Source organism: Protobothrops mucrosquamatus, unplaced genomic scaffold (genome assembly GCF_001527695.2).
Source record: "Protobothrops mucrosquamatus isolate PMUCROS unplaced genomic scaffold, P.Mucros_1.0 scaffold8, whole genome shotgun sequence".
NCBI classification, from domain to species: domain Eukaryota; kingdom Metazoa; phylum Chordata; class Lepidosauria; order Squamata; family Viperidae; genus Protobothrops; species Protobothrops mucrosquamatus.
The window spans coordinates 2,052,801-2,070,154 of record NW_015386395.1 but is presented as its reverse complement, the minus strand read 5'-3'; the positions used below and the strand labels follow the sequence as shown (position 1 = coordinate 2,070,154).

Genomic DNA, 17,354 nt, shown 5'->3' with positions numbered 1-17,354 from the left:
ATGTGTGCAACTATCTATTGATAAAAGGCTTTATACATAAAGGTGCCACAGGTTTCAGTGTGCTTCTAAGTGCATTTATAGAAAGAGATGTGGAACATAATAATATGAGGATTTGCAGTATTAAGATGCAAACCACGCTCAGGACATCTTAGACCTAAGAATTACGGAGCTGGAAATGATACACTTTGGCTAATCTTCATCCATTGTCAATCACATAAAATGTCCTCTTGCATTGTTCCACTATCACCATCTAGTACTATAGTTGAACCATGTTCTGCTTGTGTTAAAATGAACTAATTATTTAATGGCTCCCAGAATTAGTTTGCATAATATGCTTGTCCTAATAGATCAATAGAAATGCAATGAATTTTGCAGATTTGATTATGCACCTTAAAATGCTTTTCTCCCCCCTTTAAATGCTCGCTGTCCCTTCATCCATCCTGGTCCAATCAGCTGAAGCTAGATAGTGCTATGGATGTTTTCTCCAATCTGATTATGGAAACTGAAGTACAACTCCTCTAGATGGCTGATTGTATTATTAGATTGAAGAAGACCATAGTAACATTAACAGTTCTTTTATTAAACTGCAATTGTGTTGCCAAAAGCAATCTAATTATATAAATTTCCAGGGAGTGTATCGTACTCATTTCATTTTTATCTCCGCCACTTCCAGGATTCAATGTCAACCATTTAGATATTGCCCCCCGATATGCCAGTATCTTGATGGGCATCTCCAATGGTGTGGGGACCCTGTCAGGCATGGTGTGCCCACTCATTGTTGGAGCAATGACTAAACATAAGGTAAGAAATGGTTTCTAGAAAGTGGGGAAAAAAATTATTCTATGTACTTCCTATCCTCACAATTCTTATTTTTGTGTAGGGCTTTTTGTACATAGGGCCTTTCCCCACTTCCATTTAAGTATGACCTAAAATGTGCAGGTAATATCTTTGGACGTTGCTTTCATCCCATCCTCATCTCTTGAGTCAGATAAAATTAAGTTGTCCTTAAGCATAAAGGCATGTCCTACATCAGGCATTGTTACCCATTGTTTTGGATGGACATCAGGTGACTGGCAGTATCTGTCGGATAAGGAATCACAAATTTCATGCTCATTTAATTTTCTGCTGAATGGATGCAGAGAACTTTAATTTGCCGTAGGAAAAGAGCCTTAGATTGAGAGGTTAGGATGGTCATACATAAAGTTAAGTCACAAGATAGCTTACTTGGCTTTGGTCTACAGGTAGTCCTCGACTTTCAACTATTCATTTAGCGACCATTCAAAGGTACAACAGCACTGAAAAAAGTGACATGACCGTTTTTCACACTTATGAGCAGGGCTTTTTTTCTCATAGAACGCCCAGAACGGAGTTCCGGCACCTTTTTGGGATGGAACCTTGTAGGGTAGGCAAGGCGGGTTGTATGACGTGTGTGAGTTCCGGCACCTTTATTTTATTTTTTAGAAAAAAAGCACTGCTTGTGACTGTTTCTGACAAGCAAAGCTGGCAGGGGAAGCCAGATTCACTTAACAACTGCACCATTCACCTAACTGCAGTGATTCACTTAACTAACAACTGTGGCAAAAATGTCATAAAATGAGATACAATTGACTTAACAACTGCCTCACTTAGCAATGGAAGTTTTGGGGTCAACTGTGATTGTAAGTCAAGTACTACCTGTATTATGTTAGTAAAAGGAACCTTTACTGCTCCTTTTAATTCTTTGCATTTTATAACTTTTGTTATGGAGCTGCACAAAATATTGGTCATCCACTCTGACTGGTTCTAGAAATAATGAAGGGGTGCTTTATGTACCTCACTTTTGCAATCTTAAGTGTTTACTTTCTGAATATTTATATCTAGATATGTGTATATCCTATAAATTATCCGTTCTACTTGGTTGTAACTAACCTCATCCTTTTCTCCTTCAAGGCTGCAGTATACGCCATGATGACTTAATTATTAGTAAGAAAAGGGGATTTTCAGAGGGAGGGTGTCCACTGTTGGTTGAAGAATACAGGTAATTCCCAAGTTGCCAGCGTTCCCTTAGCAAACGTTCGAAGGTACGCGATAAGTGCCCCCGAGCAAATCCCGAAATTACAAATATTGCAGCATCATGGCAGTCATTCACCCTTACAAGCAACCACAGTGGCACTGCAATATTCACCCTGGTTATTCCCTCCCTCCCCACCCCCGCCCCTGGTCTCCCTAGGCGCTAGGCCTTCAATACTCGCCCTGCGAAGATCAAGATCCTTCGCTTTCTTGGCTGCTCCAGGCCTTTGGGGCGTTCACAGAGAATGGAGGCCTAAGGTAATGCAAGATCACGCAAGATTAGGGAGATGAGATCTCATGCTACTGATCTCGCGTGATCTCATAGTACTTTAGGCCTTTGTTCTCTGCAACAGAGAACGGAACCGAAGTCGGGACACTTCCGCGTGCCTCCGGAGGCTAGATCCGGGCACTGGAGCCCTTTTCCAGGCTGCTGCCGCCCAGATGTGAGGCCGGGGGACGCTTCTGCGGCCCTCTGGAGACTGGATCCAGGCACGAGAGGCCTTTTCCAGGCTGCTGCCTCCTGGACCTGAGTCCGGGGAATGCTTCTGGGGTCCTCCAGAGGCCCGATCCAGGCACCGGAGGCCTTTTCCAAGGCGCTGCCTCCTGGATCTGAGGCTGGGGCATGCCTCAGATCTGGGCGGCAGCAGCCTGGAAAAGACCTGTGGCACTCAGATTGGGCATCTGGAGGGCCACAGAAGCGTCTCCTGGCCTCAGTTCCAGGCAGCAGCAGCAGCCTGGAAAAGGCCTCTGACACCCGGAGGCATGCAGAAGCGTCCCCCAGCCTCAGATCCGGGCAGCAGCAGGAACCACGGCAGAGAAGAGACAGATCTTTTCAAGGTGAGTCCGGCGGGGCATGAAGAGAGGGGGAAGCATGAAGTATCTTAATGGGTTGGGGAGGCCTTGGGGGCCTGTTCCATCACTAGACCCTCCATGGCCTTCCTCACCCTGAAATACCTCATGTTCACTTGATGAGCCGTTTTAACGAGCAGGGAGTGATCTCGTGTGAGGTACGAGATTCACTCCTACTAGTTTTTGAGTTACAAATGGAATGGGCAGGCTCCATTCCATTCGTAACATGAGGACTACCTGTATGGGCATGGGATATCCCTCAAATAAGCTCTGAATGATGGGTCTTTTATATTTTCCACAGACACGAGAAGAATGGCAGTATGTTTTCCTCATTGCCTCTCTAGTACATTATGGTGGTGTCATCTTCTATGGGATTTTTGCTTCTGGGGAGAAGCAACCCTGGGCTGAGCCAGAAGAATTGACTGAAGAGAAATGTGGCTTCATCAACGAGGATGAACTGGCTGATGAGGAAGATGAAGCTGCCCGCGTGGGAGCAGGAGCAGGCGGCAGCGGTTATGGGGCCACTAAAAGTACCAGTTTTGCCAATGGAGGTTGGACGGCTGACTGGGACAAAAAGGAGGAATATATACAGGAGCCTGGGAAAGATTCCTATATGTATGGTGTGCCAGAACAACGGGATTTGTCATAGAGAACCCCATCCTCCACCCTGATGTGATGATGGGGCCTTAGTTATAATCCACTGGAGTGAGGAGAAGGCTTCTTGTTCAGCCTTCTTCCCTATCTTCAATTACTTTACCATCCTGTCCTACAACCTCCATCCCATTTCTGATGTGTTAGCAACCAATGTTTGGACCCACTGAAAATTGCCCTTCCCAGCAGTCTGTTACACCTCAGTAATGATCCACAAGCACTTACTTTCAAACCTTTACCCTTCCTTGTGTACAGGCCACTGTACCTCCACATTGTCCATTCCTGCTCTAGGCTGATGCTCTTTCACCCAAAGGGTTGAGTTAAATTCCACACACCCATTGCCCCTGATTCTACCCCACAGTCCTTGACTGAAAAGCTCTGGGATCAGAGCAAGGACACTGTAACATCATCTACTGAGTATGAAATGAAAACATAGCTTATGAATAAACCGCTCCCTTCATATGCATAAGACCCCAGGTTTAATCCCTAGGCCAGTGATGGCGAACCTTTTAGAGACTGAGTGCCCAAACTGCAACCCAAAACCCACTTATGCATTGTCGAGTGCCAGATGGGTGTGACCCATTGGCTGGGTGTGACCCATGGGCTGGGTGTGGCCCATTGGCTGGGTGTGGCTGCAGTGGTAACAGCAGACTGGGTGGGACTAAAAAGTTCAATCAATCAATTCCAACTTTGCAAGATCTTTTTTTTCGCGCGAGAAGTTGAAATTGACTGATTGAACCTTTTTTTTTTTTTTGCACATGGTGGCGGAGGCCTAAAGTGAAAAGGTTTTATAAAACCCAGCTGAAGGCCTAGGACTGGGGCAATGGCGCGCGTACCCACAGAGAGGGCTCTGAGTGCTGCCTCTGGCACCCGTGCCATAGGTTCACCACCACTGCCCTAGGCAAAATGGACAATAGGAAACAAGTGGATGTTTTGGTTTCCCCTCTGGACTTCTACTAATTAGGAAGTGGATTGGCACTAACTCCAGCTGTTTAGTCTCTTATCTGGGTAACCTTGTGGTACATCTCATCCTTTCAGTACCTTAAACTTTGCCTTAGACCCTTCTGATTCTTAGAAATAAATTAGATCATGTTCTCCTGGGGACTTTAATACTTTAGGGATACTCCATCTCCCTCAACATCTTATGCCTTTAGCACCTATGCACCAGCCATCATCCTGAACTAAAGACAGGGGAGGTTGTTCACAGTACTAGGATAATCGCTTACTCCCATATTTTAAAAAAATAGTCCACTTTTCTGCTGTAATCTATAGGCCTCCAATATGCACCCAGGCATTTCCAAATACTGTATTATGCATTTCAGCATTTTTTTCCTGAGCTGTAAATGGTTTTTATGCTTAATGGGTTGATATTTTTTGGTGTATACTGTAAATCACTTTCTGTGTAACAATATCAAATTATCTCTCTCCCCCTCCCCCACCTTTCTTCTCTTGGTAGCTTTAAAAATATCCTGTACTTGATGGCTATAGTCTCTCCTTGCCCAATCCACCTCTTGGAATTTCCTCATATTGTTTTGTTGCAGGTTTTTTTTTAATGTATAGCATTTCAGACTTATTTAATGCACTTTATATTCAAACAAGGATAAAAAATCTAGGCTTTCTTCAACAACGAAAACTTCAGATGGCAATATTATACTATTCTTTAATAATAATTTTATTAAAAATTGCAACTTTGACAATAATAATAATAATAATAATAATAATAATAATGGTGATGATGATGATGATGATGATGATGATGATGATGATGATGATGATGATGATGATGATGATAAAGTTGGAAGGGACCTTGGAGGTCATCTAGTCCAACCCTCTGCTCAGGCAGGAAACCCTATACCATTTCGGACAAACGGCTGTCCAGTTTCTTCTTAAAAACTAAAAAAGAAAAATAGAATGTGCAGGAAAAAAATAGAAAAAATAGAAAAAGAATATAGTAAAGAATATAGTAAAGAAGAAATATATAAAGAAAAATGTATCACCTCTTAAAATACAACAAATGATCTCTTCTACCCATATCCCATCTCTTATGCATAAACAATTTTTTTAGAATGTCATTATTTCAGTCCAGATCAGAAAAAAATCCATTAAGTGTTACCAGAGATAACAACATATCTATTTTTTTAGCCTGGATCAAATAAACCAACTTTATATTCCTTCCTTGAATTCTTAGCAATCTTAATCTTTAGCCCTTTCAAATAATGTCCCCCCAAATTTTTTTTTGTCTTTTTCTTTTGTCTCTTCTCAAAAAAGTCTTCAAAAAAGTCTTCAAAGTTTTAAGAAGCTTCTTTTGTAAATTTAATATGGGAAGATTATCCCAGTCACTCTTTTGCTTTGTTATCTGTATACCCCTTTTAATTATTATCTGCTTCTTTTGTATGTCCAGCATAGCATCGTTTTCTGTATCATTTTTGAAGCTTTTAAATTCAGTTTCAGATCAGTCTCAGTCTTGTCTGATAAAATTAGTTCCTCTATTATAACATCTTTTAAACTATCTATTTATAGAGGCAGACACTCTTAATATTAGCTTCTGGATCCATTGTTCAAAAATATCCTTCAATAAGTCAAAAAATATTTTGTTCCATTATGTACGTAAGTCAAATTTAAATGTTCTTCTTTAAGTGTTATATTTAGTTCCTTCTGGTGCCCTCTAGCGTAACCTTTAAAGATTCATTCTATCATTTTTTTTTCCAAGAATTCAAAACCAAAAGTATTTCCCTACAGGAGGAATTCTTATAATGAATTCCAAAATCTTATTTCAAGTCCATCTGGACTCTTAGTCCACTTGTAACTTTCTAAAAAAATCAAAGTCTTAATCACAATTTTGCTATTTATTTCAGAAAAAAAGTCCTTGTATTGTATTACAAGTTTGTTATAAAACTTTGTATTTAAAATTTCTTCCTCTATAGATTTAAGGAAATTCATCTGTTGCTGTAAAACCTGGTAATGCAGTTTTCTAATAGATGAAAACCAGTTAACAAGCAATTTCCAAAAATAATTAGAAAAGGAAGTACTCAAACCCTATTTCCTTAAAGGTACTGACCATGGGTTGAGCATGGAAGCTATTCCCTTGGCTCTAAACCTATTGGAGATCAGTCTTGCAGTATCTTCATAAGAATCAACTGTCTGGAGCATTTATGGGCCATCTCAAGTCATTTCTTTGTCCAGAGAGGAATTACAAAGAGCCGGTTTACTCACCAGTTCTTCATTCTGCTGTGGTTGTCGATTCTTTTGCCATTTCTTCCCCAGGAGGCAACATTATATTCTAAAACTCTAAAATATTTCAGAGCAGAACAGAATAACAGAGTTGGAAGGGACCTTGGAGGTCTTCTAGTCCAAATCCCTGCTCAAGCAGGAGACTCTATACCATTGCAGACAAGTGGCTGTCCAATCTCTTCTTAAAAGGCTCCAGTGACAGAGGACCCACAACTACTGAAGGCAAGCCGCTCCACTGGTTAATTGTTCTCAGGAAATTTCTCCTTAATTCCAGGTTGCTTTTCTCCTTGATTAATTTTCATCCATTGTTTGTCTTGCTTTCTGGTGCTTTCAAAAAATAGGTACCAATACAAGGCTAACCAAGTATTATCCCATAAGCGTTGATTTATCAGAGTCTCTCCATCAGAAGGATTGTGGTTTTTATAACTCCTTGTTCTTTTACAAGAAACTAGCATAGTCCCTTCATATAAATTGAGCCTATTGTTCTCCTAGATTCTTATTTAAGCCAGCCACATACCCACACGATACTTTAACAGCAAATACTAAAGAGCTTCTAATTCACTTGTAAATGGGTATAAACTATTCCCAATTATGTTCTAATGTTTAGATTAGAGTGTTGCTTTCAATCCTATGGGCTTCTCTTAAACAAACTTACTGTACTTGGACTGTTTCCTTCTCCGTGCATGTAAAAATTTATCCTTACAACATTCTTATTTGATAAATTTAGGCTGAGAAACACAATCATGGAGAACTGGCTTTAAGTCTCCATTCAACTATGGAAACCCACTGGATGAATTTGGGTCAGCCTTATTCAGCTGAACCTACCTCATACAATTGTTGCAGGGATAAAAACAGGGGTTCCTTGGCCATTGTATGTTACTTTCAGTTTCCTGAAGGAAAGTGGGGTGTAAACAGGGATCTGAATGAGGTCTAATTAGCCAAACTCAGTTAAACACGTTATACATCACATTATACCAGCTCTTAAAAGACACAATCCCTATTTGAAATCTTTGCTCAATCTGCAGATGTAGCACTTATGCACTAAGAGCATATATTAATTGACAGTATAAACTCTTAGCTTAACTCTTTGCAGGTGCAACAGAGTGAGCATGGTGATCAAATTAATTTTCAGGGTATACCACTCTCCTTCTGCCATTTTGGCCTCTAGTAAAGCACAAGCAATTGTTATATATTGCTTTCCTACCCCATTAGGGAAATTTACAAAAATATGTTTAATTTTTGTAGCACAGTGCATTAGAATTACCCTAAATGTTGCTTTAGGGTATAAAAAGCCTGGATTATTTTGAGAAAGCTTCTGTATATAATAGTCTTCAAGATCTATTTAAAAATAAGAATAATTATATTGTGGCCTACATCACAAGATTCTTGTGAATGAAAAAGGATTGTAAAGCACTCTGCACTCTTATGCCAAGAATTACTATGATTATTACGTTGAGGATAGAAGAGGAGATAGTACTCCACCCCATAACACAAACACACATAACGCAAAATATACATATATTAGCTTACCAGAACTAGGTTGCAAAAATTTTGAAAACCACTAGATGATCATAAGCGAAAGTGAAAAACTTTGATAACTGCAGGCAAATCATTTGAGGTTTTCTCTTTTGCTGCCATCTAGTGACTCTGAGTAATTCTGCAACCCAGATGTAACCCTGCACATAAGCATAGCCAGCTTTTTATGACAGAAATTGGTTTGCAATAAAGCATTAAGTTTGTTTGGAAAGTTCTCAGGCAACCTCACACCATACGTACTGTTGTTTTTCCAATTTCACGAAAGCTATTCCAACAATAACAAAATGATGGATGGTGTCCATGAAGCTCTCCTCCTCTCCTCTCCTTTAAACTCTCAATTCTCCTTCCTGCTTCTCTCCAGTAGTTCTCTCTGTGGGTTGGTTGGTCTATCTCTGGTGTTTGCTCTGTACATGTAGCCTCCCTCATTGGATAATGCCCCTCCCTCAAGTTGGAAAAAAATATCTTGTTCTTGTGTAAATATATAAATATTATTTATGAAACTGAAAATGGTTTGGAAAAGAATGTGCGTGCCATTGTTGACTTGGGTGCTGGAAGATGTCTTTCTATCCTCTCTTTACAAACCATAGAGATGCTTCCTACGTTGTAGGACAGTGATGACGAACCTTTTAGAGACTGAGTGCCCAAACTGCAATCCAAAACCCACTTATGCATTGTCGAGTGCCGGATGGGTATGGTCCATTGGCTGGGTGAGGCCCATTGGGTGGGCGTGGCCCATTGGGTGGGCGTGGCTGCGGTGGTAACGGCAGACTGGATGGGACTAAAAAGTTCAATCAATCAATTCCAACTTTGCAGGATCTTTTTTTTTTCCGCGAGAATTTGAAATTGACTGATTGAACCTTTTTTTTTTTTTGCACATGGCGGCGGAGGCCTAAAACGAAAAGGTTTTATAAAACCCAGCTGAAGGCCTAGGACTGGGGCGATGGCGCGTGTGCCCACAGAGAGGGCTCTGAGTGCTGCCTCTGGCACCCGTGCCATAGGTTCGCCACCACTGTTGTAGGAATTCCCACATAGCCAGCCTGACTTAATTCACCAATCCAAGCTTCCTCTAATACAGCGACCCCCCAAGGAGCGTGGTTTTGCGTGCTGCCTGCATCCCACAGATAGGGCTTCACTTGTTTGCAAGGTCCAGTTGTTGACATGCCATGGACCGGTGCTGGTCTATGGACCAGGAGTTGGGGGCTCCTGTTTTAATATATCTTCTCTTATTAAGATGTACCTATTCCCCCTTCCTGGGATTCCAAAAACAGTTGCAATGCAACCAGAAAGCCACTTCTAGTGGAAGATGACCACAACATGATTGCAATGGGAACTCCATAAGTGGTACTTGTACTTATTTATTCACAATATTTTTACATCATTGCCAGAATGGATGACCTCTCCTACGTTTTCTTGTTTCCCATCAGTGGAGTCTTACAATCACTTGCCTAGTCATAATTATTTTTATTACTGCATTTCCCTTAAATATGGCCAGCTAGCCAGTCTGGTTGGATTAGGGGACTTCTCTGCTAATAAGGGGCCTGAATCTCTGCCACCAAATCTTGCCCTGATAGCACCTCTAACACTAACAAGGCTCAGAATTTAAAATGAGTCAAGGGGGCTTCCGCTGAGGTGCCTGCACACACAAGAGGCCAGTCATTCCTACAGTAGCAGCTTGTTTTGAGACAGCAAGGAGGTGGGTGAGGGACAGACATCTCCAGATGCTCCTACTCAAAGCATCCCTTGCTGATTCCGTGTGACCAAGTCTTTTTTTTTAAAGGAAAAGGTGTAGGCCAGGTGTTTCTTCTCCTGCCCCCCGCCATCCCTAGTGTCCGCAACATTATATGTAGGCTGGCATGATGTAAGGAAGAGCACTGAGTTTGCACGCGGCTGGCCAGCTGCAGTAGGATTAATCCAGGAATAGACAGCTGGCCGAAGGATTAGAAGGGATGGGTGGGGAACAGAGGGTAAGACTCAGGACAGCCTTACAGAAGAGAAAGGAAGCGTTGAAAATAAACTACAGGTAGTCCTCGATTTACAATCATAATTGAGCCCAAATTTTCTATCGTTAAGCAAGACAGTTGTTAAATGTGTTTTGCCCCATTTTACAATTTTTCTAGCCACGGTTGTTAAGTCAATCACTTACAGTTGTTAAGTTAGTAACACCATTATTAAGTGAATTTGGCTTCCTCATTGACTTTACTTGTCAAGATGTCACAAAAGTGATCACGTGACCTCAAGACACTGCGACTGTCATAAATATGAGTCAGTTGCCAAGCGTCTGAATTTTGATCACGTGACCATGGAGACACTCAACCATCATGTGAAAATCAATCATAAGTCATTTTTTTCACTGTCGTTGTAACTTCAAATAGTCACTAAATGAATGGTTGTAAGTCAAGAACTACCTGTAATCTATAGTAGCAGTCCCCAACCTTTCTTGCTCTGCGGCCTGGTGGCAGCAGGAAAAAACAGGTGATTTCATGCACGTGTGTGCCACTTGCGCAAATGCAGCTTTGCATGCTTGCACACTTGCCCGCCTCTTGTGCAGTCCGCTTCCCAATGGGCCGTGGCCTGGCATCAGGCCACGGCCTGGGCGTTGGGGTTGCCTGGTCTATAGTAAACATCTTCATCTTCAGCTCCTCTTCCTACAACCAAAGTTGGGACTAGAATTTCCATCGCTAAGTAATTTGGTTGTTAAGTGAGTCGTCACATGACCACACCTGATTTTATGACCCTTTTTGATGCGGTTGTTTAAGCGAATCTGGATTCCCTTGTTGACTTTGCTTGTTGGAAGCCTCCTGGGAAGGTCACAAATGGTGATCATGTGATCCTGGGACATTGCAACCATCGTAAAAAAATGCATCAAGCACCTGAATCACGATCACATGACACTATGATAGTTATAAGTGCCAGGACTGGTTGTAAGTTACTTTTTTCAGTACTGTTGTAATTTCAGTCGCTCAATGAATATCATAAGTTGAGGACTACCTGTATTTGCAGCAGCAAGCCTGTAACCTGTCCTGCAAGGAACTTCTGGAAACAGCAAATTAAAAAGAATGGTTGTAATCTGAAAAGGATATTCCACATCCCAGAACGGATTCCGTCATTCCCCAGGAGCCTAACAGGACCCACATGTTGCTGATTCCACATTAAGATCTCCCAGTCTAGCAATCCTTAGGATTCCCCCATGCTTTGTGGCTGGCAGCTTCAAAATCTTACCTGTCTATCCATTCAGATAATCCCTCCCCAAATAGGATGGGGAATGCCACACATTTTAGCTGTGATGACTGTTGCAGTACACAAAATAGCAGGTTAATCCTGGAGACATCCGTCTGATAAAGAAAAGAAAAGCCAAGGACAGCATTATGATGCCTGGGATAAAATTGAAAATCTCAGTGTATTCCCATTATATTATAAATTAGGCTCTAGGTCTCTATCCTCTTCAAGGGGTATCAACAGAAAGTGTATCTAATCTTTGTAAGCCAAGATCAGGTGCAAAGAGACCAGATTCACAAGGGACACTAAGCAGCAGAAAGAAAGGACCAAGAGTTGTCAGAACCAAGGACCAAATTGGCTGGTCTAGGGAAGCAAAGAATCAGACATGACCAACAAGTCCAAGAGAAATAGAGGTCCAGGAATCTATAATTTCATAGAACATGATTTACCCATGAGTGATTCTTGATGACCCCTAACTTCTACCTCTCTGTATTTTATTGTGTCACTTATTAGGGAGTCAAGAAGGTTCTGAGACCAAGGTCTCAGCTGATGGCTTCTGCTCAAACTCCCAACCAAAACAGAGACTTAAACAGGGAGCAAGGGATACTCATCCAGCCCTTCTTTTTCCTTCTCCAATGCAGATTCCCCCAAGAAAGTTATCTTAGTATTTTGGCTTCCTTCAAAGGAAAACAAGGGCTTCTAGGGATATGAGTTACAAGAAGTTACACCAACAGACAAAAATAATACAAGTGAGCAAAAAAAAATTATGTAAAAGGTGAGCAGCAATTAAAGCATTGGATCCCCGATTGGATCATAGTCCTGTAGGAAGTCAGCAGCCCCCCCCCAGAGAATGAAATATTTTGGGGGATATTAAAAGAGGCAGGATAGAATATTTCCCCCAAAAGGAAAAATGGAGAAAAAATCTTAACAAAGGCAGAAAGCAGCCCCAGTCTTCCTGCTACAGGAAGCAAAAAACATGAAGAGGCCAATCTTTAGGAGATTTTGTAATCCATTCAGAAAAACTGGGTCACCTTATTCATAAGCAAAATGCCTCCACAGAATGCTGGAGCTGATGGGATTAGAAAAACAAAGACTCTTAAAATCTAGTATTCTCTAAAAGAATGCAAATGACCAGCTGTCTGCAAGGAATATCAATCCTTCCATTCCCCACCATCCAGTTAGAACTGAAGAAGCTTCTTGGATGAGAATCGAAATGTCTTCAAAGAAAAAACAAAGTCCAGTTGCCTCCTGAAAAAGCACCTTTGGGACAATTATGACCCGGATGACTGAGAATTTCCATATACTCCTAAAATCTACATTCCCCACCCAGCTCCAAGGACAAGGTATGACCTCCCAGCCACCATGGGAGTTAGGCAACAATTAGAATATGAAAAGGGCACACTCAAGCACAGGTCAAAGTACATTTTACAACAAACAGGCATCTCAAATACAAAGCCCAAAGAAGGTATAAAAACCCACCTACTCTCAACTCTCAACATGCTGCTGTCACTAGTTTTTGGCAACTAAATAAACTGACACCTCCTTTCCAAAATGCAGCCTGCCTTTAGCTCATTTCTACAGCATCCTCCCTGCTTGGAACAGGACCTGATTTTTCTTCCAACAGTCCCAAAGGTGCTTTTCCAGGAGGCAACTGGACTTTCTTGTTTTTTCTTTGAAGACATTTTGCTTCTCATCCAAGAAGCTTCTTCAGTTCTTGACTGGATGGTGGGGAATGGAAGGATTTATATTCCTTGCAGACAGCTGGTCATTTGCATTCTTTTAGACTCTAGAGAATCATTGAGGCCACTTGGGGATTTGTCTGCTTGTCCTCAGGGTCACCTGAGGATGAGAAGCAAAACACCTTCAAAGAAAAACAAGAAAGTCCAGTTGCCTCTTGAAAAAGGGACAACTTTGGGACAACCATAGCCTGGATGACTGAGAATCCCCATAGAGATTGGATCATAGAGATTCAGACTCAAATTAACCTGGGTTGCAAGCTTTTTGCCTGAGTACCATCCCTTAGCTCAGGGCTTTTCAACCAGTGGTACGGGTACCACCTGTGGTACATTGGCACCTGGCAGGTGGTACGCGACCATCCTAGAAAAATGGTAGCGGGGGAGGGGAATGAGCTGTACCAGTGGCAGCACCACACAAGCCTGAGCGAGAGATGGCTGGAGCAGCATGGCTGTCAGGGCTCAGCGGAAGCACCAGGATCAGTGCCGCTTTCCAGCTGATAGGAGCCTCTACGGGGCTGTCAAGGCTCAGCGGAAGCGCCAGGATCAGCGCCAGGTTCCAGCTGGAGCTGGGCGCTGATTCTGGTGCTTCTACTGAGCCCTGAAGAAGCACCAATCAGCTGGAATGTTGCAGCATCTCCAGGGTCTTGTGATTTATGTTCAGATGCTTGGCAACTGATTCATATTTATGACGGTCACAGTGTCCCAGGGTCAAGTGAAGTGACCAAAACCTGCTGCAACCACCCAGCAGACGGGGGGGGGGGGATAAAAACCAAACACCCCCCCACCCCCACTGCCAATCCTCAACAGAAATGCTCACAACAATGGAAACCTCAGACAGGAGGAAGAGCACCGCTGGGTGGGCAGGCAGGCGTCTTGCTCGGCTGTGGCTTGGGGGGGCACTTTTTTCAGTGCCATTGTAACTTCAGTCACTAAGCGAACTGTTGTAAGTTGAGGACTACCTGTACTTTATCACTTTTGTCTTTTTCTTTTTTTTTTCTTTTTGGTCACTTTGACCCCTTGCTAGGCAACTGGTGGTACTCGGATGTTGCCATATCCTAAAAGTGGTACAATGGGTGAAAAGGTTGAAAAGCCCTGTCTTAGCTCACTTATATCACCGGGTAGTCATTGTGAAGAGAAATGAAACATTTGTATTAAGTCCCAAACTATGTAAGTTGTAAGTCAGTTTGAATTTCCAAGGGAAAAACGGAATATAAATAGAACAATAATTGAAAGATTTTTCCCAGCATGGCAGCTACACGTACTACTTCTGCCCTGAGTTCGAGCTCTATTCCGGTCAGTCCTGTAGCGCCCTACCTTATTACTGTACTACTTCCTGTCAAGTTTTGAACTTAAATCTTCCAAGCCAAGGAAACGTTCAAACTGCCTAGGACAGGAATTCTGGGAGTTGAAGTCCATGAGTCACAAAAGAGCCGAGGTTGCCTACCCCTGGCCTAGGAAAGAAGACGTTCACCATAGAGAAGAAAAAAAATTGTAGAGCGGCACCATTTCCAGACCCTTGACGGAAGAAGGCCGCTGTGTTTACCGGTAGTACCGGCTTCGCTCCTCTGTCGTCTTTGACATAGGCTGTGCGTCATATCCGCCCCTGTGGTTCTTAACATTTCTTAAACCGGCCGGAAAAGGTAACCCCGTGGATGTGAAGGGGCCGAGTCTTTTTCCCTGTGGCCACGGAGGAGCCGCCATGACGGAGCCGAAGGTGCGCGGGGCTTGAGCGCCTTTTTTTTGTTTTATTCGGGGGGCAGACGGGCGGGCGGCGGGGCTTGAACGGCGTCGCTTTTCATCTCCTGTCGGGCTTCCCAGAGCCTGGTGGTTGTCGGGATAAAAGGGAGAGGGATCACGTAGAGAAGAGCTGAGCCTGGAGGGAGAGGGAAGGGGTTGGAGTTAGCGTGGCTGAGGATGAATTAAGACTCTCGCTCTGCGTGGCTTTCCTTCCTGGCAAACTGTAAAAAAAAATGTTTTCCCCCACTTTAGTCTGATTTGGTATTTAAAGAAGGCTAAATCTTAGGTGCTTGATCAGCGTTGACACGTGTAGTTTCCTTCTGAAGACGACGAGAGAGACTCGGATTAATGGTGCACTAAGGTGCATCAACCAGACGGCCAAGATGCTCCACGCCGGCCTTTATATCAAGTTGGTGCCTTACAAGGGCCATCGCTATCCAGCACCATAGCCAAAGCCTTTTGGGGGGAAAGGAAATACGTGTTTTAATTGAATGCATCAGGAAAGGTATCAGAAGCCGGAAAAGCTGCTTTCTAGTGTTAGAAGAATAATTCGTAGTTTCCACGAGCTGGGGCGAAGCAAGAACAAATCGATGAAATCCAGACGTGCCATGAAAAGGAGATTTTATTCGCACTGATGATGTTACCTAGTTAGGGTAAATGAAACGTCTGCAAGAAAACAAGCTAGCTCAGAGAGCACCAAGGACCCCTCATTTATTAAGAAAAGGCTCAGTCCTCATTGTATGATGACCTGCAGATCAGAAGGTTGCTAAAAGGGGGTGGTGGGGCGGCAGATCAGAGGCTTTTTGACTTCCAACACTTATTCCTCCCCCCCCTTGGTTTTTCATTTTCAATTGAGGCTTAAAATTATATGCCTGCTGAGTGTGTTCCTTGTTCTGAATGCCAATAAGCTGGTTTTTTAATGCATAATGATAATGATAAAGCTATAGCTTTATTTTCTGCTAAGCAGGGGGTGATTGTACATACCTGAGACTATAACAGAATTGCTCAGTTGTGATAGCTTGGTGGAAAGATAATGTGAATGAGAGAGAAAGAGATGAATGTAGAATAGATGAGAGAAAACTGCAAAAAAAAAGTTAATAACAGAGGCTTAGTTTTGTAGGAAATAAGCGTTAAGACTGTGAAAGGTACTCTATGCCTTTGGAAAAGCTGAGCCAAATTCCTGTCCTGTGCAGCAGGGGAATAATGCTGGATGGATGGTGTTAGCCTTGCTAAGTAGAAGCTGTGATGCTTTTTGGATTGGGGAAACACTGTTTCTTCATCCTTATCATGTCTAGAGCTATGCAATCATTTTCTCCCCTTATTCTCATAATTGCTAAATTATTTAAACCACTGTAGTTTGAGAAGAGCGTTTTGTTTCATCCTAGAAATATTCCTTTATATATGTCAATAAGCCCCATTTAAAAGCTTCTCTTTTCCAGGTATTGGTGATTGATGGACGTGGCCATTTGCTGGGTCGCCTTGCAGCCATTGTGGCTAAGCAAGTGTTGCTGGGTAAGATTTGATCTGTGCGTGGGACAATTGTGTCACTCACCCCAATGTATGGAGGGCGTATTTTATCTTGACGAGGATGAGGCAAGGCAAGGACTTTACTAACAATATATAGAGATGCTTTTTGATATTTGAATATTGCAAATATTGAAGCAAATTCTGAGGTTATTTGTATTTTTTTTCTGAGCATAACTAAAGAAAAATAATTTTTAAAAACTTAATATTGGTATTTTGATAGAAATTTCCATCTAGAAAAGTTCATACTCTTTTGCCGGTTCCGGGTGTGTAGGATTTTACTTCCTTAAAGTGTTTGGTCTTAATATAGGTTGCATTTTCAAGCACATTATAATTTTTGTATTAATTTAGATTTTTGGTCTGATAAATCCCTGGCTAGTCATAATGTATGCAGTTTTCTGTACTACCAGGTAGTTTTACTGGAACTTAAAAGTATCCTTAAAGTCAAGGTCAGTTCCTGGAAAGTTTGTGGGGTTGTCTATAAATTTTCTTGACAGCTGTATGGAAGAAATTTGTCCTTTTTTTCTTCCAATTTCAGTTTTCCAATTTGCCCTTCAGATCTGGAATTTTATGGAGATGTCTGTTATGCATAGTATTAGCCTGTTCAACCCAATTTGGTGCTAAATTCCCACCCTGTGGAATGAACTCCCCCCAGAGATCCGGATTATTCCGGATCTCCCCTCCTTCCGCCGGGCCCTCAAGACATGGCTTTTCCATCAAGCGGGATTGGCCTAGGGGGGGATTTTATAGGGATTTTAAAGGGATTTTATAATAGTAAACTTAATACAGGTTATTTAATATATATTTTAATTTGGCTTTTAGAGA

General features: G+C 42.2%; 2 protein-coding genes across 2 annotated transcripts in view; both read left to right on the top strand.

The window, feature by feature from the left end:
• Window positions 1-3,547, top strand: part of SLC17A7 (solute carrier family 17 member 7) — a 49,318-nt gene extending 45,771 nt beyond the window's left edge. The window contains exons 11-12 of the mRNA XM_015810236.1: window positions 674-801; window positions 3,200-3,547. Coding sequence (XP_015665722.1) covers window positions 674-801; window positions 3,200-3,547 — 476 coding nt within the window. The remainder of the gene's footprint in view (window positions 1-673; window positions 802-3,199) is intronic.
• An 11,319-nt stretch (window positions 3,548-14,866) lies between these two features.
• Window positions 14,867-17,354, top strand: part of RPL13A (ribosomal protein L13a) — a 7,947-nt gene continuing 5,459 nt past the window's right edge. Inside the window, exons 1-2 of the mRNA XM_015810268.1 lie at window positions 14,867-14,982; window positions 16,445-16,517. Of these exons, the coding sequence (XP_015665754.1) occupies window positions 14,968-14,982; window positions 16,445-16,517 (88 nt within the window). The 5' untranslated portion in view covers window positions 14,867-14,967. The remainder of the gene's footprint in view (window positions 14,983-16,444; window positions 16,518-17,354) is intronic.